At 38.7% G+C, this 24274-nt stretch overlaps 1 protein-coding gene across 1 annotated transcript; it reads right to left on the bottom strand.

Annotated features, from left to right (window-relative positions):
* Positions 1-1607: 1607 nt before the first annotated feature.
* Positions 1608-22745, bottom strand: LOC120784659 (sodium- and chloride-dependent betaine transporter-like). Its single transcript, XM_040118636.1, has 14 exons — positions 22616-22745; positions 18781-18915; positions 17813-17950; positions 16537-16648; positions 16257-16389; positions 14269-14403; positions 13896-13999; positions 11364-11488; positions 11105-11217; positions 4940-5077; positions 4719-4821; positions 2786-2886; positions 2316-2486; positions 1608-2166 (listed from the first exon to the last, which is right to left on the bottom strand). The coding sequence occupies exons 1-14, from the start codon at positions 22743-22745 to the stop codon at positions 2047-2049; spliced, it is 1758 nt and encodes a 585-aa protein (XP_039974570.1). The 3' UTR covers positions 1608-2046.
* Positions 22746-24274: the final 1529 nt, after the last annotated feature.

Below are 24274 nucleotides of genomic sequence, written 5' to 3'. Positions count from 1 at the left end.
AGACTTTATAGCAGAAAAGTTGTATTGGATTGCATTAGACTGTACAGGTGTAGCAAATCATTGAGTGTATCCCACTTTGTGAGACAAGTTCAAAGATCAGTTCATACAGTCTTGAAGTTAGAGTATGAACAGTACCCTATGGAGCCACAGTAGCTCAAGGAGCAGCCTTCAGGAAGAAGTGCCGCAATACACAGTTCATGTTCCTCCTGATACAAGTGTCGAAAGTTTGCAGGTGCATGAAGTAACATGTACATGTGCAGAAAATGACTGTTCTTTTTTCAGAGACAGAGCTAGATATAGAAGGAGGGAGAGATAGAGAATGAGGGAAAGAGAATTTTAGTTGAATAGGAGTTCAACTAAGACAAGAAGAGGTACTATGGGTCCCCAAGCAATTTTTTAAGATGGTTGTGCCACCTTTAAAGGATCCAGGGGTGACCAGGGAGTCAAGTTCCGCCCAGGTCTTTTGACTCATACCAGTCCACCTAAACCCACCTGGAGATACACCACCACTTAAATGTCACATTTGACATGAATAACGTAGTAATTCTATCATATTTTGTATAATGATATATGAAATAGCAATTCATTGTTATAAAAATAATAATAATATATTTATATAATTTTGCAATATTATAATTATTAGTTACACTGCATCGGACCAGATTCTGTGGTAATTTTATAACTGTACTTTGTGAAGTTGTGAGGTGGATGAAAGCACCTTTTCATATGATACATCCACTGTAACACCACAACAACAAAGTACAGTCTCAAAAACTACCACATAACTATGTCAACACACAAACAACAAAAGTAGTAGCAGCATAAACTGAACATTCATAATTAAGGTAAATTGTAGTTCCATTTGCATTGTGTCTAGTGCATTAAAGTGCAAGGTACATTGTATTTTTAATGTTCACTGTCTCTAAACTAACAACGTTATTAGTGTTAGATTAAAATTTAAATTGAGCAGAACAGTAATAAATACAGCAGCAACAACATTAAGTTTAGTAACTTTTCTTTCCTTATGACTTTCCTTATATTAACATTTTTTTAATCCAGGAGACGTATTCCCTTGATCATTTCAACTGTCCACAACTAGCAGGGTCAGTTAATAATGCTAAAAGATGTTTTCACAGAAATGAAAAAGGACGGAGCATACTGGAGAACAGTTTGGATTGAGATTTCCTGCCTTGCAATGACAGTAGGACTAGTTGCGGATTGGCAGGACGTAGTGAACAAGAAGGCTTTTATGACCACTAGTTGCAATGTGGAGCAATGTTTTCAAGAGTTGGTCAAAAGGGGCAACCTTTGCAAAGGCTTTGCAAAAGTTTTACGGAGAAAGAAATACATTTAACACGTTTGCTAGACCTCGTGGATACACACAATGAGTTTTGCTAAGAAACACTGAATATAAACATAACAAAAAACTCCATAGGGTTGTTGTGCAAATTGTATGAATGTCAACATTAATAACCACACAAAACACTGTAGTAGATAAATATGAAGATATATATTGTACAATATAGTGGAATGTTCACTTGCACAAGTAGAGTAGAGATCCCCCCGAACAAAAGTGAAACTCCCTTTTTTATACCTGTCGAGAGAACAAAGAAACCCCTGTCCAATCGGTTTAGCTGATAGTAACCCATGACAGATTTATGGCCGATATCTGGAAGAACTCAGCCTCACATATATCAGACCTATGGAAAACCCCCATGCTAGAAAGAACACACTAACACATACCACAAAATCATAATAGAAAAGTTCACAGTCTTCCATATTCTATAGAATGAATTCCTATCACAGATAAAAATAAATGATAACTCATAATTACATAATGTTACATATACATAGTACTCACATACCACACCTATATCATACTGCTATATCATGCTCATACATCATATGTAAAGAACGATTACGTAAAGATATTATATAAGGATGTTATGTAAGCATATTTTGATAGTCTTGTGCACAACACTTTCACAGGGTGTCTTATGCAATATCCTTTTCTTTTGGCTGCCTTTCAAAAATGCTCATACTGACTCATAACATGTCTGGGAAAGGGGTTGACATTGGTTTCATCTCTGCTTCGTTTAGGAGATTTTCTTTCTTTGTCTTGGGACCAACAGGGTCACTAACAGGATACCACAGGACCAACAGACGCTGTTGAGGAGAGAATATTAGAAAATTAGACAGAGTGATGATAAAATGTATATAATATATATTGAGTTGATATATAATATATTAATATATATATATTTGAAAAGTAAAGCAGATTTTCAAAAGTAGGCAGGATGTATTAGTGCTCTTACCTGTCTGAGGGTGCCCTTGGTGAGGCAGATCCTGGCAATAGCCCAGATGGGTACTGCAACTATAGAGGACAGGGCCATGGCCCAGCCCAGATGGTAGGCCCAGTCTGGGTACACATAGCCCCTGTTGGATGTCAGGGGCTGATAGTCCAGAAAGGAGCAGATGAAGCCAACCTTGGAAGAAGAAACACAGAAACAAATTAGAACTTTTGTGGACAAACACACTGCACTAACAGCATTGTGTCTCCCAGTTTAATGGAGGTAAACCTTTTATTGTAGCATTGTCTTTTACTTTTAATATTGTGTTGGTTATAAACCTATACATGATGGTTCTGACACAGTCCATGCAAACCAATTTTTGAGAGACTCTCTTAATTTCTTATTGCTGCTAGTGGCCTAACTTTAGCAATTACTGCAGTTTTCTTCTCTGCTTTGTTTCAGACTCCAGCAGCTCTTAACAGTGTATAACTCACAATGCAGATCAGAGGGGTGAAGTAACGCCAGCACAGTTTGAAAAAAACCCAGGGCCTCTGTCCTGTCATATCTTCAACTGCATCAAATGTCCGTTCGGCCCCTGCATGATAAATAAAGTTAGTATGGTAACAGTTTAAAAGGAAAGATTTTTTGTTTCAATCCATGTTTCCATGCTGGCAGTTTTCTTCTTCCTTGTTTTGGTGGCACGTTAATGTTTCTTGGTGTGTTTCTGCCACCTGCATATCAGTGTGAAACTATAGGCAAGAATGTGTTTCATGTCACCCACATGCTTGTGCGTGTGTTCTTGTGTTCATGTGTGTTCAACATAAAGAGCAGGGACCCACTGGTAAAAGCATTGCTCCATAGAGCTAGTGACGGTCAAAAACTCCACAAGGTATCTTCCACAGTACCTCAAAATCTTCCTGCTATTATGTAGAAGTGTACTCCAGGGGCATATTGTGTTTTTCAGTATTTACTAAAGGGTCACACTGAGGTTTTACAAAGGTAAAATAAAAGAAAAGTGGCACAGCTAAAAATACATTATGTATTTTAAGGCCTTGCAATTTATATAGCAACTTAACACCACCTCAAGCTTGCTGCAGTGATGTAGAAGTGTACTGCAGGCTGTTTCAGAACATTGTGGTCAGGAGTAAAACAGACTTGAAACTTTCAGCTTTAAAGGGGAGTGAAACAGTGCTGTTCAGCCTTCTGTTAAGTTAATATTTAAAAGGTGTAAAATGGGTGGAGGGAATGGAAATTTACATAAATAGCCACTGCCCCTGATGTGTTGTACCCAACTGTAGCCACTGCCCCTGATGTGTTGTACCCAACTGACCACTGTGGCAGAGGCAACTTCTTCTACTAAATTTTCTCTCGTTCACTTGGTAGTTCAGATTACACTCTTTCTTGTGCGCTAATATTGTTCACACTCGGTCTTATTTTGCTCTTTCTAGCCCCTGAAGTTGAGCTACAGTGGCAGCTGTGGTAGAGCGGGTCGTCCACTAGCTGGAAGGTTGGTTCAATCCCTGTCTCCTCCAATCTGCATGTCGGAGTGTCCTTGGTCAAGATACTGAACCCCAAATTGCGTCTGATGTATCATCGGTCTGTGAATGTGTGTTTTTATAGAAAGTGCTGTGTGAATGTGTGTGAATGGGTGAATGTGGCAGTAGTGTAAAGCACTTTGAGTGGTCAATACGACTACAATAGCGCTATATAAGTGCGGTTCATTACATAACATAGTTTCAATAGACTTTAAAAGAAGTGTCCGTGTCTCACCCTATTGTTAATACTAGTGGTAATCGTGCTTGCCTACTCTGTGAATGAGGCCTTAGATACCTGGCAGCTGTAAGGTTAATGTTTGACCATACAGTAACACAGTAAGCTACCCCCAAATAGTCTCTGGGACATTTCTGGGTCCATAACTAAATGTATGTCATAGCAAATGAAATTAGCACTTCTACTGCTAGACATGAACATTGATATTGGATTCTGCAAAATCCTGGATTATGTCCAGTGACAATGTTTTGTAATGATGACGATGATTTAAAATGTTTTCTTTCCGCAATATCTGTGCACGGAAACTACAAAATGGTTTAGGTTCGATAAAGCTCATTGTTATGGTAAACACTTGGTGGTAAATACAAAACCTCCAATTCCTTACTTTCTGCCTCTATATTATGGACAGAATCCTTCAGTCATTCGCACTGAATGTTGGAACTGGATGTAAACTGTGATGTGTGCAATTATCCAATATGAACATATATCCTGGGGATACTGGGCTGAAATTTAGGGTTCCTAGATTCCTAGAAAAAGTTCCTGTGGCACAACCTGTGGAAGAATCACTAACTCTTGGACAGATAGCTGGATCATATCATTGGATCTTGTTAACTAAAGAAAACACAGAACACACACTAAAGAACTGATACCACTTACCAAAGGCCCACCCAACAGCCACACATTGGAACAGAGACACAAATAATATACATGCTCCATTAGCACCATAGTAATCAACCAGCTGGAACAGATAGACTCCTCCCTGGACAACAAAGAACAGGGTCATGCATATACAGTGTCACTTAAAATACTCCTCCACTATGAGAATTCGTTGAGTGTTAGGTGCTGTGTTTGGGTAAGGTTTCACCATTGTGCAGTACCTGAGTTGTGAGAGGGATCTGTATGATGAAGCAGACAGAGCAGAAAAGGATGAGGAAGATTTCTCTGCGCCAGGGTCTGCGCATCTGTGTTGGAAACATGTCAATCACAGATGATGTGATAGTTTCCAAACCTGCAAACTAACACACGGAAACAGACAGAAAAGAGAATATCTTCAACAGATCATTACATTTAACATGCATAAAGAAGATTCTGACTGGCTCTTCATTATCACTCTATATGTAGCACTTTTATTTTACGCACAGTATTCCGTATTAATCAAACCTGGCAAAATGCTTGGTTCACCAATTACAACATTCCAAAATAAGAGTGAAGAAACATAAGGCCCTATTTTAAAGGCAGAAGTGCAACAACCAACTAAACCATTAGGTCTTAGGTGCAGCAACATTACATGCAAAAGAGCTGGGTGATGTTGTACATACAAACGTGGCCAAAAGTGTTGGTACCCTTCCATTTAAAAATGAAAAAGCAGTTTTCTCTGAAAGAAGTTGAAACTGATGATAAATGAACCGTTTCCAATAATTGGCATCTACTCTTCTCTATTCCATATTTAATAGAACAGACACGTTGCTTTTGATTTTCTATGTAACATACTATTTTAAATAATACAACAAATGATAATGGCATGTAAAGTCCTGGTTGACATTATAGGTACCCCTGAATTTTAAGTACAGAATTCAGAATATCTTCAGAAATTCATGCAAATTAATCATTTTTTATAAGCAGAATATTTAATAAAATGTTGAAAGTTATTGAAAAACAACAGAACAACAAAAATATTTTTATTTTCTGAAATAAAAAACACAGACATAAAATATATGCTTGACAAAATTATTGTCACCCTTTTGATAAATTTAAATTAGTTCCTCAAACAACATAAACAAATAAGACTAAGCTGTGCTTAATTTTCATTGACCTGAATTAACCCATGAATCATGGTTTTACTGCATAAAAAGGGGCTGATTTTTTCCAGTTTCTTTTTCACAATGGCGAAGAGAAGAAAGCTGTCTGAGAGCATCAGAAATATTATCATCAAAAAAAAAAAACAATTCCAAAGACTACAAGGTAATTGCCAAAGATCTTTAACTGCCTGTTTCAACAGTTTGTAATGTTATCGAGAAGTTTCACCATCATAAAACTGTTAAGATGCTTCCAGGACGTTGCGCTAAGAAGAAAATCAGTGAGAGAAGTCTGTGATGGTTAATGTGAATTGTGGAAAAAAACACCACCTAAGACATCTAAAGAGCTTCAGGCTGACCTGGAGCATTCTGGAGTGGTGGTTTCAACGCATACTATACACCACACACTAGACCAAGTAGGGCTTCGTGGGCAAAGGCCAAGGAGGACACCACTACTGAAAGAATGGCACAAAAAGGCAAAACTAGTGTTTGTAAAAACTTTCATCAACAAGCGACAGTCTCTCTGGCATAATGTGTTATGGACAGATGAAACCAAACTAGAGTTCTCTGGGAATGCAGTGCATCAGTTTGTTTATAGGTGAGGTATTGAAGCCCTTAAGGTAAAGAACACCCTACCTACAGTAAAACATGGTGGAGGTTGTATCATGCTTTGGGGCTTCCTTTGCTGCCTCTGGTACTGGAGGCATCGAATGTATCAAAGGAATGATGAAATCAGAAGATTACCATGGCATTTTAGAGCGAAATGTGTTACCCAGTGTCAGAAAATTAGGTTTTTAGCACACATCCAGCTGCACAAAAGAATGGTTGAAAAGGAAAATATGTACTTTTTAAAACTAGCCAGCAATGAGTCCTGACCTAAATCACATTGAAAACACTTTTTGTAGCTCTTAATGGATTTCTACACTTCTCAGCTGGTAGTTTGGTCCACTCTTCTTGAACAAATTGCTCCAGTTCTCTCAGGTTTGATGGTTTCTATCAAGTGTGAGTTTCAGCTCTTTCCATAGATGTTTAATTCGATTAAGTTCAGGACTCACAGCAGGCCACTTCAGAATGGTCCAATGTTTTGTTTTCCATCCTGCTGGAGGAGCCGTGACCTGCGTCTGAAACAAAGCTCTCTGACACTGGGCAGTATGTTTTGCTCCAAAATACCTTGATAATGTTCTGATTTCATATTCCCTGCAAAGACACACAAGGCTCCCTGTGCCAGACGCAGCAAAAATTGCCCCATAACATAACTGAGACTCCTACATGTTTCACAGCGAGGATGGTGTTCTTTTCTTTTCTGTGACTAGTCCAAATGCATTTTAGCAGACTCTAGTTGGGCTTTTTTGGGGGGATGTGCCTGGTTCTTCTTCCATGGAGCCCACTTTCACTCAGAACGCAACGTATGGTGTGACTGGACACTGTTATACCTTGAACTTGGAGGTCAGTTTTTATGTGTTCAGGTTTTTTTTGACCACTCAAGCTATCATTCTGTTCAATCGGGGGTCAATTTTCCTGTTGTGGCCACATTCAGGGAGGTTGGCTATGGTCCCATGGACCTTAAACTTACTAATAATATTAGAGACTGTGGTCAGAGGAACATCAAGCTGCTTAGCTTGACCCTACTTGGCACTTATTTTCTTCCTTCCTCAACTCTCTTCTTTTCTTTCTTTTCTTTCACTGATTTTCAGTGTGTTGCACACAATGATATCAAACGGCACAATGAGTCATTTTCACCATTTAAACAGACTAAATGACTGATTGCAGGATTGAAGACACTTATGATACTAACAGAAGACAGTAGTCTGCTTGAAATATCACTACAATACGCTTATTTATCACTACTTCTAAGGGTTACCAATAATTTTGGCCAGGCCATTTTAGATAATCTTGTTAGAACATGCGAGAATCCAGCTCTTTTCAAAGCTTCTTTATTTTATTCTATGGCAAACCAAAGGCATGCAGGTATGCATGATAAAAGAGCTTTTAATTTCAACATTTTTCAGAAAGAACAGAATTGTTTCAATGAGGTGTAAGGGTACCAATACTTTTAGAAGAGAACTTCTTCAGGAAATCATGTTTTTTACAGCAGTGTTTATGTTATGGGGATATTACAATATTAATTTTGGTCATGTCTTGATATTGAAGGTGTTATTCAACACAGTGATCTAAATAATAAATCTACATAATAATCACCATATGCTTCATAGCATTTAAAGATCAAAACAAAAAGTGGCACTTTTGCCAGAAAGATATGAAAGGAGGCCATGGTGTCTCCCACATAAACAGGCAAAATGCTGAGTTATAACCTACCTGTCTAATATATGTAGAGGTGTGTGGTTACTTCGTAGCAGCCTGGAATTGGTGGCACATTATTTAATGAAGGTAAATATAGTGGACAGCCATGTGTAATGCCACTGCACTTTGGCGCAGCAATTCTCAAATCAGGCTGCAGATTTATCAACATACAGTATCTGTCCTGCTGCCTTCAGATGGCTGTAGGGGTTAAATGAACTGAATAAGATGACTTCATTTTTAAGCTGTTTAAATGCTTATACTGGTTGGAGTGTTTAATTAAATTTATTTATTAACATTGTTAAGTTTTATTGTATTGTAGCTTGGCTAGAGGGTCTGGAGCTAGCTGAGTTAGATGCAGACTGGAGGCCAGCCGGCTGAGAGCTAGCCGGCTGGGAAACAGGCTGGTGGTTAGCAGTTCCAAAGCTAGCTTGCTGGGAGAGAGGCTGGGAAACAGGCTGGGGGCTAGCAGTCCCGATGCTACCTGACTGGGAAGCTGGCTGGAGGATAGCTGGCTGAAGGTTAGCCTGTGGGCTTCAAGTTCATCCATGATACAGTTTCTCACATCTGCGATTTCTGGCAGATACCTAAACTTAGAATTGTGAGAAGAACCTGTTTTCCATGGCCAGAATTGCCTCTAATTGTTCAATGGGTGGTGAATTTACTGTGGTAATCCATGGCAGCTTTCAACTCCAAATAAATATCTGACAGAGATGTTGAGTCCACTGGTTCCATGTTTGGCCGGTTCATTCTGTCACAAGTGTTTTGAGACAAGTCTGGTGATTGGGAATGATGAACAGGTGTGCAGAGTCTGTGTTCAGATTTGGAAGCGTATTGAGATTTGTAAATGTGTAGACAAATCTGTCTACACTTTTACTGGCTGTGAGTGCTCCCAGGAGCAATAATTGTTAAATGGAAGAAGTTTAGAACCACCAGGTCTCTTCCTCGAGTCAGCCATCCAGACAAACTGAGTATTCAGGTAAAAAGGCCTTGGTCAGGGAGGTGACCAAGAATCCAACAGAGCTTCAAAAGTCTTCTACAGAGATGGGAGAACCATCTCCCATCCATCAGGAAGGACAACCATCTTAACAGAACATCAATCAGGCCTTTATGGTAGAGTAGCTAGACAGAAGCCACTCTGGGTAAAAGGTATATGAAAACCAGCTTGGAGTTTGGCAAACAGCATTTAAAGGACTCTGAGAGCTTGAGGAAAATGATTCTTTGGTCTGATGAAATAAAAACTGAACTGAGCAGAACTCCATGTCTAGTGAGCACCAGGCATTGCTCATCACCTGGCTAATATTATCCCTACAGTGAAGCATGGTGGTGGAAGCATCATGTGTGCTTCTTAGTAGTGGGACAGGGTGACTGGTCAGTATTGAGTGAAGGATGAATGCAGCCAAAGGTCCTTGACGAAAACTTGTTTCAGAGTGCACTCGACTTGAGACTGGAGCAACGGTTCACCTTTCAGCATGACAATGACCCCAAGCATACTTTCAAGAAAACGCTGGAGTGGCCGGAGTGACAAGTATCTGACTGTCCTTGAGTGGCCCAGCAAAAGCCCAGACTTAAACCCCAAAGATCATCTGTGGAGAGACCTGAAGATGGCAGTTCAGAGACTGTGGGGATACCCAATGTAAAGTGCCAAAAGCTTAAAGTGGATTGTAGGACACGCGATAATAATCATCCTATGACGTAATACCTATATACATCGGGCATGAGAGGTTTACGGGCACTCGTCTCAGAGACGATGAAAACAGGTGACAAGTAGAAGGTAGCTCAAGTATGGTAGACAACAGACTGTGATGAGATCCAGGAAGTGGGCAGGGGGAGGATCCAGCGAAGACAGTACTTAAGACACCACTAAAAGATAACGAGTCAGATCTCTCTTGTTACCACTTTGAATGCATATGCTCCGCACTTTGCAAACTGCGTAATAAAACTGAGTGCACTGTCTACAGTCATCTCTCTCTGTGTGTTCCTTGCTGCATCAACTTGCTCGGGGAGTGGAATAAGTTACCACTCAACAAGACGTTTCCCATTCAATCTGACGGAGCTTGAGTAGATCTGCCAGGAAAAAAGGGATAAACTTCCCAAATCCAGTGTTCAAAGCTTTGTGAGACTTATTCAAGAAGACTCCAGACTCTAATTGCTGCCAAAGGGGCTTATACAAAGTACTGAATTAAGGATCTGATTTTTAATAAATTTTCAAAACTTTCTAAAAACATGTTTTCACTTTGTCAAATTGGGTTGTCCACTATCTTAGTTAAGCGTGCTAGCATGGTAACTTTAACTAACAGGCACAAAAAGCTACTACAGTGGAGACTTATAGGTATGCCATTAGTTTTGCAGGTATTTGCTCTTAAACCTAAGTATTGGACAAATTAAATATTTGAGCTGATGATGGTGCTAGATGAAAAGTCAGAGGATCATCAAAGTGATTATAATTCATCCTCTAGGCACCATGTATATATTAATTTTATGGAAATCCATCAAACAGCTGTCACGACATTTCACTAAAAGCCAAAGTCAGTAGGATTCATCCTGTGGAGAACATGAATGTCTGTACAACATTCTGTGCAAATCAATCAATCTTTGTTGTTATGTCTGGCTATTTTTGTTTTTTCTTTGTGGGATCAGGTCTCTCTTGAAAAAGAGATCTTGATCTCGATGAGATTAGCTGATTATATAAGCTTTATATACTGTATACTGTATAGTTGTTGAGACATTTCAGTATGGACTCAAGTGGTTGACTGACCGACAGACCAACATTGCATCAGAGCCACACCAATACCATGGCTACAAAATGTTTTGATATAATTACATTAAATTCTCCCAATATGAGCTTTGAACAGCATAATTACATATGTGTTAATTAAACCAGCATATCTTTATGCATTAAAATATCTTGTGCAGAACACCAAAAGTAAGACATCCCCTTCATCTTACCAGCGTGTCCAGCCCCAGTAGAATGAGCATGATGAAAAAGCAGGCGGCCCAAAACTGAGGCAGGGGCATCATGGCTACAGCCTGAGGAAATGCGATGAACGCCAACCCAGGGCCTGGGAGGACAAAAGGTACATTTAAATTGTCATCGTCTCCACTTGCCTTGTATTAGATCTTTGTTCTTTCACAGCAAAAATGTAAAGGTAGGTAAATTTGATTCTTATGTTTAACAGAGACAGTAGCTTTGAGATTTAAATCATACCCGATTCGACAACCATGCTAATGGGAATTCCTTGTTTATGGGCCATGAATCCCAGAGCTGAGAAGACTGCAAAGCCGGAAACAAAGCTGGTGCTACTGTTGAGCACACACAACCACAGACTGTCCCTGCAAACAGACATACACACACACGCAGCTTACCATACAGAGCAGAATTGAGTATGAGAATTCACTGATAGTGTCCTCAGACAGAAACCAGGCTGTCCTGCTGTTAGACCTCAGCTTGTAGGGAAGACAGACAGCCAACCTTAAAGGTAGAGAAAGCAATTATAATATAATTTTTGTCTAATTCAGCAAGTATCTCATGGTCTGCTAGCAATTATTCTGTGTGCATGCTGGAAAAAAATCTGGTGTTCATACAAAGCCCTGGCTCTGTAAATGGGATATAAACAAAGTGGCTCTAACCAAAAATTTCAGCCAATCCGCACCTGAGGGGGATCATGATCATGCACAGGAGGGGGAAGGAGATAAAAGGGGGCAGTGGGAGCAAGAGAAATGGTAATTCTGGCGCATGCTAACATGCTACACAACAGAGAAGGAGAGATGGATGAGACGCTGCCTAAGAGGAGAAGGTCTGAAGAACAAAAGTTGAAAAAGAAGGTCTATGATCAGGTGCGGGGTAAGACTTGCATTAACATTGCTGAGGCGTTCCACCGGTGGAGACTCCATGGTTGCACTGGAAAATAAATTCAGCCTTGCACTTATCCGCTAGGACTGGCCCACACCCTGAATGACAGGCACACAGAGTGGGCTAGTAAAGAGACTGACAGGGCCAGTAAAACCTTTAAAAGCTTTATGGATTTTGTAACAGTCCACAGGCCCACTGACCCGGCCAGTCCAACTATGGTGGAGAGACCTCTGAAAGTTGAAAGGCATGAAGACAGATGTGGAGGGTGCTCTGTTTCTGTTTGAAAGGTTTGCAAAACATTAGTTTTGCTATGTTTCACAGAGCCAATAAGTTAGTAATGTTTTGTTCTGTTTGTTATTGTTTGTGAGATATGGTGTTGGTGTGATCATAGCTAGAGTAGCTAGAGAGTTTGTGAGTATCACTGTCTGCTGCTGGTGTGCTGGCTCTGGGAAACCATCTAGTCCTCTCTGCATGTAGACTTCAAAGGAGCAATTATAGCAACAGTTTGCTGTCTCATTATTTGCTCTATATCATGGTATTTATCCATAAATGTGCAAAGGGTTTTATAGCCACAAAGACCTAAATACAGAAGTTTGCTAGCACGTTGGAATTATTTGGATTGATGCATAATTCAGAATGCTATGACAGGTAAGATTACCTTCATTGTTGGATTAGCTACAAACCTTCTGTCACTGCATTTTTGCAAAAACAATGTAAAAAAAATAACACTCACTAGTTTTCACTCAGTTGTGTATGGATGCTGTGTTTGTGTAAATGTCGTTTGTTTGATTACATTTTATATTACATGGTTTGTTCTGTTTTAGAGTATCCACTTTCATTGTGTCATTGCCTTGGCAATGCATCTCCATGAATTTTGGGGGTGGCGCTTTTGTAGGAGCACTGAAGGGAATGGTATATTGGTTTTGCTGTTGAGTTCGAATATCAACAGTCTTTCTCCAGAATCGCCTACTCCTCTGTTAAATTGTCGCTTCACCCAAAAAAATTCTTATTACAGCCCCTAGAGTTATGTAATCCTGCTAATATTTTTGGTTTTGAAATACCCATCTCTGAGATTCCTTACGTTTATAAAGGTAAATTTAAAAAATCATAAGGAACAGATTTAAGCTACACATGCCTTCATTCTTTTCTCCAGTATTGTTAGGATACAGCCATTGGTTCTTACTTTTTTTTTTAAATTGTTTTTTTCAGGCATTTATGCCTTTGTAAGACAGTCTAGACAAACAGGAAATATAGGGAAAGTAAAGTAGGGGAATTAAATGCAGAGAATAGTCTATTTTGGACCATCTCTTCCAGTGCGTGGCAGACAGCTCTGGCTGTTTTTCATTGAAAATGTTTCGGTGAAACAGTGCACTAGCTGATTCTCATTAAGCTCATTGCTTAAGCACATGGTAATAATTAAAGGTGCCTCAGATGAACATATCAACATTTTTTATCAACTTCTATCTTCTCTAATCTGGACCGTGGTGCCTGGACAGCAAGAGGACAACGTTTAAAGAAGCCTCAGTAAGAAAGTCAACCTGAAACAATAAATTTAGGGGAGCAAAAATATGATTTGGAAAAGTTAGGGGGACATATCTCCCCCTGCCCTACAGCCTAATGCCTAAGAGCAGATTTATGCTTTAGGGAGGTGTTTTCAAAACCTGTTCTTCCTTCACAAGAGTAAAAACCTAAGAACTAACTGGTTGGCTTGGCAAATGTATGTCAGGTAAACATTCCACTGATAAGGGCAGTACATCATTTTGAATTAAGAAAACTAACAGAGCATCGTGGGGATACATTAAAAAATGATACTTGGACTGTGTTGAGCAAAATCCAATAACACAACTTCAACAATTTAGCATTGGAACTACTTATCACATGGCTTACTTGTAACAGTTGTTCTTGACTTTGTTGTAGCTGCCTAGTGTGATAATGGTCCCTGATGCAACACCATAGGAGAAGAGGACCTGAGCACAAGCTTCCATCCACACCTGATAAACAAAAATGAAAAAAACTTGTAATAAGGTCATTATCATCATAGTAGTGTGTCACAGGAGGTGCTGTTTCATCTACATTTTTTGCTCCTCTAGAACAATAAATGGCCCAAGGTAGGTTTGACTGTCCAACATTAAAAAAGTAACCATTTAAACTTACTTAATCATTTGCCTTTGGTCAGTCACATAACGTCATGTAGTTTTTTCACAAATTCCACCTCTCAAACAAACACTGTAGAGCTGCTTGATTATCCACGGTGTCTCACCTGAAGGTTTACCAAGTGAGAAGGATCTGGGTACAGGTAGTAGACAACACCCTGCCAGGCTCCCGGCAGCGTCAACCCCCTGACCAGTAGAATGGCCAGCGTCACATAGGGGAACACAGCTGTGAAATACACCACCTGAAATTTCAGAAGTTATTTAAAATATTGCTGACCATATATAATCACTGCAGCAGATTACAGAAACACTGCCCTTATGCTTCTCTTAGTGTTGGTTACTTCTTTGAGAACACCTGTTTTTGAAGAACTTTTCAAGCCCACTGTAAGAAACAGTAAAATCAAAAAATCAAAATCAAAAGCAAATGGTGCTTCCCTGCTGTATCAGCACAATGCGAAAATATCCTATTGTTACAAGTGCTCAAAAGATTTTCTGAGATAGTACTCCCCGATGTTAACTTCAATGAGAATGGGTAAAAATAAAATCCTCTATTTCTATCAAGTTACTTGTTTGTAGCAGCCTACTAACAAGTTAAACCAGATATGAAAAAAATGTCTGGTCTATGCAGCTCATTTTCATTAGCTGAATCAGTTGAGCCAATGTAGCAGATGTACAGCGATGAAGGTTGTTGAGACGCAAAGGTTGTCAATAAATATACCAGCGGTAAGTGAGACAGTGTGCACTAGTTTTCACAGTAGTTACCACTGATGGTAGATTTGCAGTCATTGCTGCCCATTAGTTGATGGTTCTGTAGACCTACTTCTGCTACTTCTGTCAGCTAATATTCTAGGTGCCTAAAATTTCCAATTATCTCTAAATTACAACTAGGAAACTGAAGTGAACATTTTCATTGGAGACATGTAACAAAGTATATTTACTCAAATACCGTACTTAAGTAGGAATGTGATGTGTACATGTACTTTACCTGAGTATTTACGTTTCATGTTACTTTATACTTAATTGCATTTCATGGGTAAACATTGTATTTTTTACTCCGTTACATTTTTTGACAGCTATAGTTACTTTACAGATTATACAACAGGGTATAGAATATTTAAAACCGACGCACCTTGACCAGCTACAACAGAAAAATTCTGCTTATTATTCACTGTTGCTTTAGTACATTTTATTGATAATACTTACATACTTTTACTTAAGTGACAATTTCAAAACAAGTATGTAGGTAGGTGTGGTATTACTACTTTTACTGAATACTTCTTCCACCACTACAGCTTGATGAATTTTACCTTAAAAAAAAACTCTATACTTTAACTTTGGATTTCTTGGAAGGTCAGTCTTTTCACATAGTTTCTGTTTGGAAAATGAAAAATGCTGGACTTTTGTTTTTAACATTCTCAAATGCTTTAATTTAAACGGACTATAAGAAAAAACTTTGCTTACACCCTCTCGCCATGGTATGGCTGTTGCTTATATATATCCCAACATCAGTACTGATGTTTCCGTCAAACTCTTGAATACACTTAGTGATATCAACAACGGCATTGGTAAGGCTCCGCTATATAAATAAAATTGACTTGGCTTGACTTAATCAAAGTTAAACTCTGCCTTATTCACATTAAAACTATACACACACACACACACACACACACACACACACACACACACACACACACACACACACACACACACACACACACACACACAGACACGTGAGACAAAGCCTGAAAGGGAGATGGGCATTGACTCAGTTTAAATCCTACCTCATCCTAACCCTAACCATAATCGTAGAATGAGTCATGACAATAAACAAAAATATACAAATATAACCTTAACCCTCAATACTCAACCAGAAGCATGAAGTTTCTCCAATCATAACCAAGTGCTTTTGTAGCCTTAACCTAACAATATCAGAAATGCAGGACACAAAACCAGGTCTCTGATGACAGAGACCATTTTGTACACCTAACCATCTGTAACATTTCCTCTAAAACTCGTCTGGCAAAGAAAATAAGTTTTATATAAACAAATTTTATAGGAGACAGGTCTGGTTTGGCTCCTGTAAATGTTCACAGACCTTTCCTGTGGAGCGGACTCCTTTCCAGATGCAGAAGTAGCAAGCCACCCAGCAGGCCAGGAGACACAGCAGCAGCTCCCATTTTACTGTGCCAACCTCCTCTATTCCCCCAGTGATGGACAGCACTCCTCTCCTGTATGGGGACACCAAACAGTCAGTGGTGGTTACACACTTGAAGAATTACAGTATTCAGCAAGATCAAAATGTACTTTATACATTTGATCCATAGCTCCCGACCTATGTAATCTATAATAAGCTTGGTGTGACAACACTGACTCACTCCCAGAACTCAGAGACTGAAGACTTGGTGAGATTTCCAGATGTCAAATTTATTGTCAGGTTGCCACTGTGTATTGCAGTCCAGTTTGCAGAGATGACGTCGACACATCCATCTGTTGATAGTATAGGCAAATAATCACATTCATCAAGCGTTCATCCCCATATCGCACCCAGACTGAAATTTTCATCAGAATATGATAGTTATTTGGTTATTTTCACTCTTGGGATAACTTTTTTTGGCACTTAAATTAATTTTCAGATTTCTTTTTAGAAATGTATTTATTAGCTGCCTGTGTTTTTTTAAGACAAAATTGAAGAAAATGAGGGCTAAGGAAAGATGATTAAGTGATTTTGTATTTTGGCATAAAACAGAAGAATCCCCACACTGTCTCTTTGCTGCCACAATATTTGTTTATTCACTGTTACTTTGCATTGGGCAAAAACATTTCCAAAGGCATCATATTATATACATACTGTGTCTCAAAAACAGTGACAATAAGCAGCAGGTGTCCAATCTAAGCCATTTGCAACAACTCAAAGAAAATATGTATTCATATTTGGAGAACGATGAAGTTATCAGCCACAGGTGATTCCAACTGGAAGGTGAAGTAATATAATAATAAACTGTTTTGGTATACATTAGCCATATAGCCACCAGATATGGTGACAAACGACCATACTGTGATAACTTACTGCAGCTGGTAGCCCTTTAAGCTAAGTGCTCTGTACGTAACACCTCACTGTCATTCAGATCACGGAGCAACATACAGGGTGTTGATGGGATTATGCAATGGCTAGCAGTTTGGTTAACTGCCTGTGCGGCTGCTGCAATTGACATGACAATGTGTTGTTAATGCCCACCCACTATTGTTCCAATCAAATTACAGTTGCCACATTGTCAATCAGAACCTAAAATTCACAGCCACAAAAGGAGAATAGATTTTATAGACTGACCTGACATGAAACAAATCTCCTCAATGACTTAAAATGGGCTCATTCGCAATGTTTTAATGTTTTTTAAACTGATTTTATCTTCATTGTGCATAAGTGATGATGAATGCGATTAAATTTATTACTATGATTTTAGAAGGCTGTACAAGACGCATATCTCTCTGCATATTTCAACTTTTGCTACTGCAGCTTTTACCTTAATCAGCTTTCAATTTAGACCTGTGCTGTGTTGAAAGTGTTTGCCAACAGATTATTGTAAAGGGATACGTATCTGAAAGGAGTTCTGGAGAAATCAAAGTGTGTATCACTGGAAAACCTGTGCTGACCTGTGTTCCAGGGATTGTTGCAGTTAGCCCAGGGCAGAGGGTCTCTAAAACACCAGATGAGGTAGAGGAGGGCCCAGGCCAGGATAATGCTGTAGAGTCTGGAATACAGCTGGATTACTATGATAGAATAGCCAGTTCCTGGAGGGAGACAACATCCTAAATACCACAGTTAAAGCCCTATTGTGATATACAACTGAAAAATACGACAACTAAAGGACCATGAGAATACTGTCAATACTAACCAGCATCATACAGACATTGTTTGCAGTAAAGTTTTAGTATGTATATATACAAAATGTGTCAATTCTTACTTTTTAAATCCAAAAAGTCAACACCAGAAAGCCCCCAGCCAGTGAAAGTTGGTGTATCAATTAGAGAGGGGAAAATGAAAATGTAAATGCTAGAGTAGAGCTGCAATGTTGAGTAATGTTTTTTAAAACTACTGTGACCAGCTGCTTTTGCTTTGTGACATGGAACATAGTGCTTAGTGCATGGTTGACTTTGCAATTATTATTCTTATTATTATAAATTTTACACATACAGCAGTGGGTTCTGTAGGAGCCCAAACAAGTAGTAAAGCCAATGACAGCATAACACAAAAGTTAAAAATCAACCCTTTACCCTTTATGGCTACATTCACACTGTTTTTTCATCTCTAACCTGTGTGGTTGGTTCAGTCAAGGTTGTTGGTTGTTTCTTGTTCTGCTATGAGTCCTTGTTTTTTTTTTTTTGTTATGGGGGTATTATCCTTTAATAAGACTTAGTGGGCCCTGAGTTTTGGATCATTTAAAGAAAAATTATTGGCACTATTTTGTTAACCTTAACTCAGAGAAGTTAATTTTAGTTCTAGATCATTGTGAATGACATATCTTGAATTTGAATACTTGGTTAATTCAACAACAAACAGATACAGAGCAGAGTCAATTTTGATTTTTGACTCTGGTGACATAACCAGAAATGATGATTACCCTGTGCTAGTGGGCAGAGCTTGGTCCAGCAGGTGATGGCGCCCTCCTGTGTGTACTGACCAATCACAGTCTCCAGCAGGAAGAGCGGCATACCACACAACAAAGCAAAGAAAAAATAAGGAAATAGGAAGGCACCTGCAGAAACACAGAAATACACAACATCATTTGTTGTTGATAAATGAGTGACACGATGACTTTTCCCAATTAATAGATTAGTCTGTTGATCTATAAATCTCAGAAAGAGTGAAAAATGACGATACAACTTTTACAGACACACAAGGTGACATATTACTATTAAAATGGTTGACTACTCAAGTAATCTACGATCTGTTTCAGTTCTTTACCAATCCACAATCAGTTCAACTTTCTGGTGTGCAGAAAGTTTGAAGTAATTAACAAAGTTTCAAAGTTAACATGTAGATGTATGTCCTATTGAAGATATAATGTTTACCAAAATCACCTGCTTCATTTAGAATGCTAAGATTTTTATCACATAATAATTAGTACTAAACACAAAGTACATCTGATGCCGATGAGAATGTTAATTTGGCAAGTATTTGATCATAAAGGAAAAATTGGGAAATTTATCAAGAAATTTTGACCTGATGTTGACACTGAATGAGGTGTCAGAGGATCACCAAAGTTATTACAATTTATCCTGAGATGAATACTTAATGACATTTTTCAGTCTGAACCAAAGTGGCTGACATTGTCATTCATCATCGGTGATTTTAGGGGTGCTCAAGCACACCTCCAGGAAAAAAAAAAAAGTGCTTTCTGCTTCGCTTGGAGGGTATTTGGTTAAGAGTTCAGACAGGAAGTATTTGTGAATGGTGAAGTCAGGAAAGGCACTAAGCATGTTTAAAAAACGGGAAACCACCCACTCACACAAGGACAGTCTATTTTGGTGGAACAGCTACAAAGCAAGTCTATTACATGGCAATGCTTTACAGCAGATAGAGACAGAAGGTTCCACTGAAAATACCGTAAGAAGGGAATAACTTCAACATTTTGTGGCAATCATCTGCATGTTGAGGAAGCAGAGAATATAATTTCAAGGTCTTGATGAAAAATTTGAAACATGTGAAAGACACGGGAAAGGGAATTTCTTTGAGTGCATGACAGGTTTGAAGCAGTTTGATCCTTTTGTTGCAGAGGTGTACACGCCCATCAAACAGCATATACCTCTCCTCTGCCAGTCAGAATGAGATGATAGAGTGTTGTTCACGAGACTGCAACTATTGTCAGTGAGATGACATATAGTTACCTATATGCCATTATGGCTGATGAGGTCACAGATGGACAGAGAGATCAGTTGGTACTCTGTGGGAGGTATTTTTCTATGGAGGATACAGTAAAGGGAGGTTCCTAGCCCTTACAGAGATGTCACATTTTGATGCTACATCAATAACCACGGCAATTGAGAATCAACTGGTAGAGAAAGGAATTGACGAGTTAAAATGTGTGGCACAGACTTAGGAAGGGGCAGCAGTCATGAGTGGGGCAGCTGGTTGTGTGCAAGCCCATTTTCAAAAGTATATAGTATGTGCATTGTGACACATATGAGTTGAATCCTGTCTTGTGTCATACATGCAAAGTGATTTCTTAGGCAGCAGAGTTTTTTAGCATGGTGGAAAGCATGATTTTTTAGCATCTCACTTGTGAACCACAATAAGTTTGTAGACACTCAAAGGAAGTTTGGATTGCAGTCACATAAACTGCAGTTGCCAAACACATTTTGAGCATGCCAGCTTCGCTCATTGAATGCACTGCTTGACAATTTCCCTGCCATCATTGAGTGCCTCTTTACCATCAACACACCTATGGCAGTGGGACTGAAGGCAAAACTAAATTCTCCTCAGTGTATTTGCTATTGTTTTTCAGGTTCTCCTGTCTGTTAATGCCTTGTGTCAGCTCCATAACTGGGTCAGGAGGACCATGGGGAAAAGCAGACTCCAACATCTGACTGTGATGTCAGTTGAGAAGGAGATGCTTGAGAGAGTCAATCACCTTAAAGTGATTGATAGATTTGCCACACTCAAGGTGAGACAACACAGCTTAATTCTCCCAAAGTAGAAGGAAGGATCTGCAGAGATGTTTTAAGCCAAAAGGGGAGAGAATGGTTAAGCGACATTTTACCGTAGGGTAAGATGGGTTGGGTTGTGCAGTGAGTTGAGCCAATGTTAAAACAATCTTTATCTATTATTATTTTCCTATTTACATCTCATTATCTTTTAATTTGATACATGTAGTTCATGAAGAAAATGACTCTTATTTTTTCATTTATTCACTATTTTTGCACAATACCACTACCTTTGTAAAGTTTTTTCAGATTTGTTGGGGTGTCTCTAGTCACATAATGAAACAGTTGATGTATAAGAGTGCTGCGCTGTGTAGAATACTCTTAATAACAGGTCTAACTGGTCAGGAGAAAGAAGCTGAAGAAACAGACAACTCTTAATTAAAGTAACACACACACATGAGTTGTATGCACACTGGCGAATCAGTTTGAGCTCAATCAAGTTGCATCGACCTTACTTTTAAATAGCATTTTCCAAGTCTCAGCACAGACTCTTCATAACCTTTTCAATATGCCTTGAACTGGATCGCTGCCACTCTGAAGTGATAGACTATAAACCTATTCTTCGCTTTTGGGACTGGGGTACATAGGTTATGCCCTGTGTTGAGTCTGCACAATAAAGTGAGCGTTTGTATGAAGTAAAAAACTTTTATGTAATTTATCCTGGCCACAGTACCTTCGGCCAATTGCCACTTGGATCTTTGATGAGTCGTCGTCGTTCAAATTTGTTTTTGAATTGAATCTTTGCCTCAGGTTTCATTAACTAACTGCCTTTCCTCTCTAAAAGAGGTGTACTATCTGGTAATCTGTGATTGTTCATTATGAACCATTATTATTATACACTACAATAGACCACCAAACTTGCTTCTTGTGTACCTAATTGAATTGAGATTTGCCAAAGTGAAAGGGGTTTGAATACTTTTACAAAAAGCATTTCCATTTTTTATTTGCTTAAAAAATATTTTATGGTGTAAAACTTATGTTGCAAAAAATTTGTATCAGTCAATCAACTAGCTGTTGAAATATTTCACTGGACAAGTGAAAATTTTGACTTGCTAGTGGCACTAGATGAAAAGTCAGAAGATCATCAAAGTAATTAGAATTCTTCTTCTGTGAACCACTGATAGCTGTACAAAGTTTCATGGCAATCAATCCAAGAGTTTTTGAGATATTGTCTGTACAAAGGTTGTGCACCAAACAACAGTCGCTAAAAACCTGTTAGCCACTTTCTCTGAATGCAACCTTACCATGTTGCTCTAATTGTCTCCAGGAGAGGAACTAAAATTATTCAACTAATCACTTTTATGCTAAAAGTTAATAAATCAACTTGACTGTTATTCAGCAAGTATAAATACAAGTTGTACTTTGTACATTGTCAGTTTTACATTTAGAGTAGATGTAGAGACAGGTTCATGGCTTCTGCTAATTAAAATTTGTTGCTACAGAGCCATCAACTGGCCCCCAAATACCATTAGTTTATTTGCTTGATTTTAAGTAACGATCCCAATTATCCATGTGGCTAATGCAGTGAATTTATACAGAGCATGGGTGCACTTTCGTAAACTTTTGTAAGTGCAATTTGAATGCTGACTTTTTGTATTATGTAATCACAAGCAACTATTGTATATATTGCACACATCTTTAGCCATGTATTAGTTTAATTCATGTACCTTTACTTATACAGCTAATTGTGTTCATGAAAGGTGCAATTATCTCAAGAATCACAGTACACTGACTTTGTGTCCTCCAGCTTACCTCCACCATTCTTATAGCAAAGGTAGGGGAATCTCCACACATTGCCCAAGCCCACCACATTGCCTGCTGCTGCCAGAATATATTCCCTTTTCTTCCTCCACTGTTCCCTCTTTTCCACTTTGGTCTCCATGTCGGTGTTCCCTCCTTAGTCCCCTGATCAGTAATATCACTAGACACCCTGTCAGCCAGGTGCCGCATTTCTCTGTAGACATTGTACTGACTTTCGTGCCCAAAGCCATGTCTCTGTGGGGAAATGCAGCAAGTCCAGCAAGTCTAGCAAGTGCTTATTGGTTACTCTACATTCTTGTAAGTGATGACAAATGTTTTAAAGAGCGTGTTGACTTGGACAACAGACAAAATTAATAAGATTTTGGTCGTGGTGATGTGTTGTACACTTTCATGAATTAACAAGATACGATCACATAGTTACATTTTTATTGAAAAATTACCCAGGGAGCATGTATTTTGCAACAAAAAAATTTGTTTAGAATATTATGATACATTAACTGGAGATCTTGATGTAGATGTGTATGATGCGGGTGCACAGGATGTGGCCATGCCTTTGGACATAGCTTTCCAGAGGGCAATGCTTCAGGCATTTGAAATTTTGTTGATCATTAAAAGGCGTTTTTGTGTAGTTTTTAGGCAGGGGTCCAGGTTTGCTGTTATTGATCCACATGCACAGCAATCAAGGTGTTCTGACACTTAATCATACAATTGACCTTGTCAAGTCTTTGTGTGTTAACAATATAGACGTCAGGAACAAATACTTTAAAGTCACTGTTGTTAAAGCTTTTATGGTTAATATGCATTCACCTGTTCCTGCTTCCTGTTCCACACCTTAGATTTATCATTCTATTTATTTATCTATTGTATAGCTTACTTATTTATTTATGTTTACTAATGTGGTTGTAACAAAAAAAACCCAAAAACTTCATTAATAGTTTCGCAGCCCAAAAAAGTACTCATAGAAATGTCCATCCTGCTCTTAGCTCTTAATGATCACTTTATCAAATCAAGCTCTTTGTTTGATCAACTCAGTGGCGTTGATGAGACACTAGAGGGTCGTGATAATGTCTCTATCACTATTTAAGAGGAAGAGGGGGTCTTACTTCCAAGAAGAGTTTCTTTTTCATTTAGACCAATTAACAATTTTGAAGTTCACCATGGTTTGTGTAATTCCAAGTGCATTAAAAGCTCCCATCATTGCTGAGCCTTTAACACAATTTCTTAATTTAACGCCCTTCTTAGTTCAATCCCAAGTCTGGAAATCAGCCTAACTGACTCCTCTGCGTGAAGGAGGAGATACAAATGATCTGAAAAACTTTAGACATACCTCCAAACTCCCATGTTTAGCAAAATTGTTGCAATCTTTTGTAAATGAAAAGCTCAGTGCTTTCTTGTCTGCAAATTTTATTTTAAGACCCTATCAACCTGGGTTCAGAACTTGCCATAGCACCATTACAGCAGCTATTGTGGTTGTCATTGTAAATGAAGCCTGCTCTTGATAGTAGGAAACATTGTGCAGCTTTGTTTATTGATTTGCCAAAGGCTTTTTGCACTGTCAATCACAGACTACTGGATAAACTGGCCTTGCTGGGTTTTGATGAAGCATCCTTTAAATGTTTTCAGAGCAGTGCATAGATGACACAAGACTGA

This window comes from Xiphias gladius, chromosome 3 (assembly GCF_016859285.1).
Source record: "Xiphias gladius isolate SHS-SW01 ecotype Sanya breed wild chromosome 3, ASM1685928v1, whole genome shotgun sequence".
NCBI classification, from domain to species: Eukaryota; Metazoa; Chordata; class Actinopteri; order Istiophoriformes; family Xiphiidae; genus Xiphias; species Xiphias gladius.
This window is presented reverse-complemented; position numbering and strand designations above follow the sequence as displayed.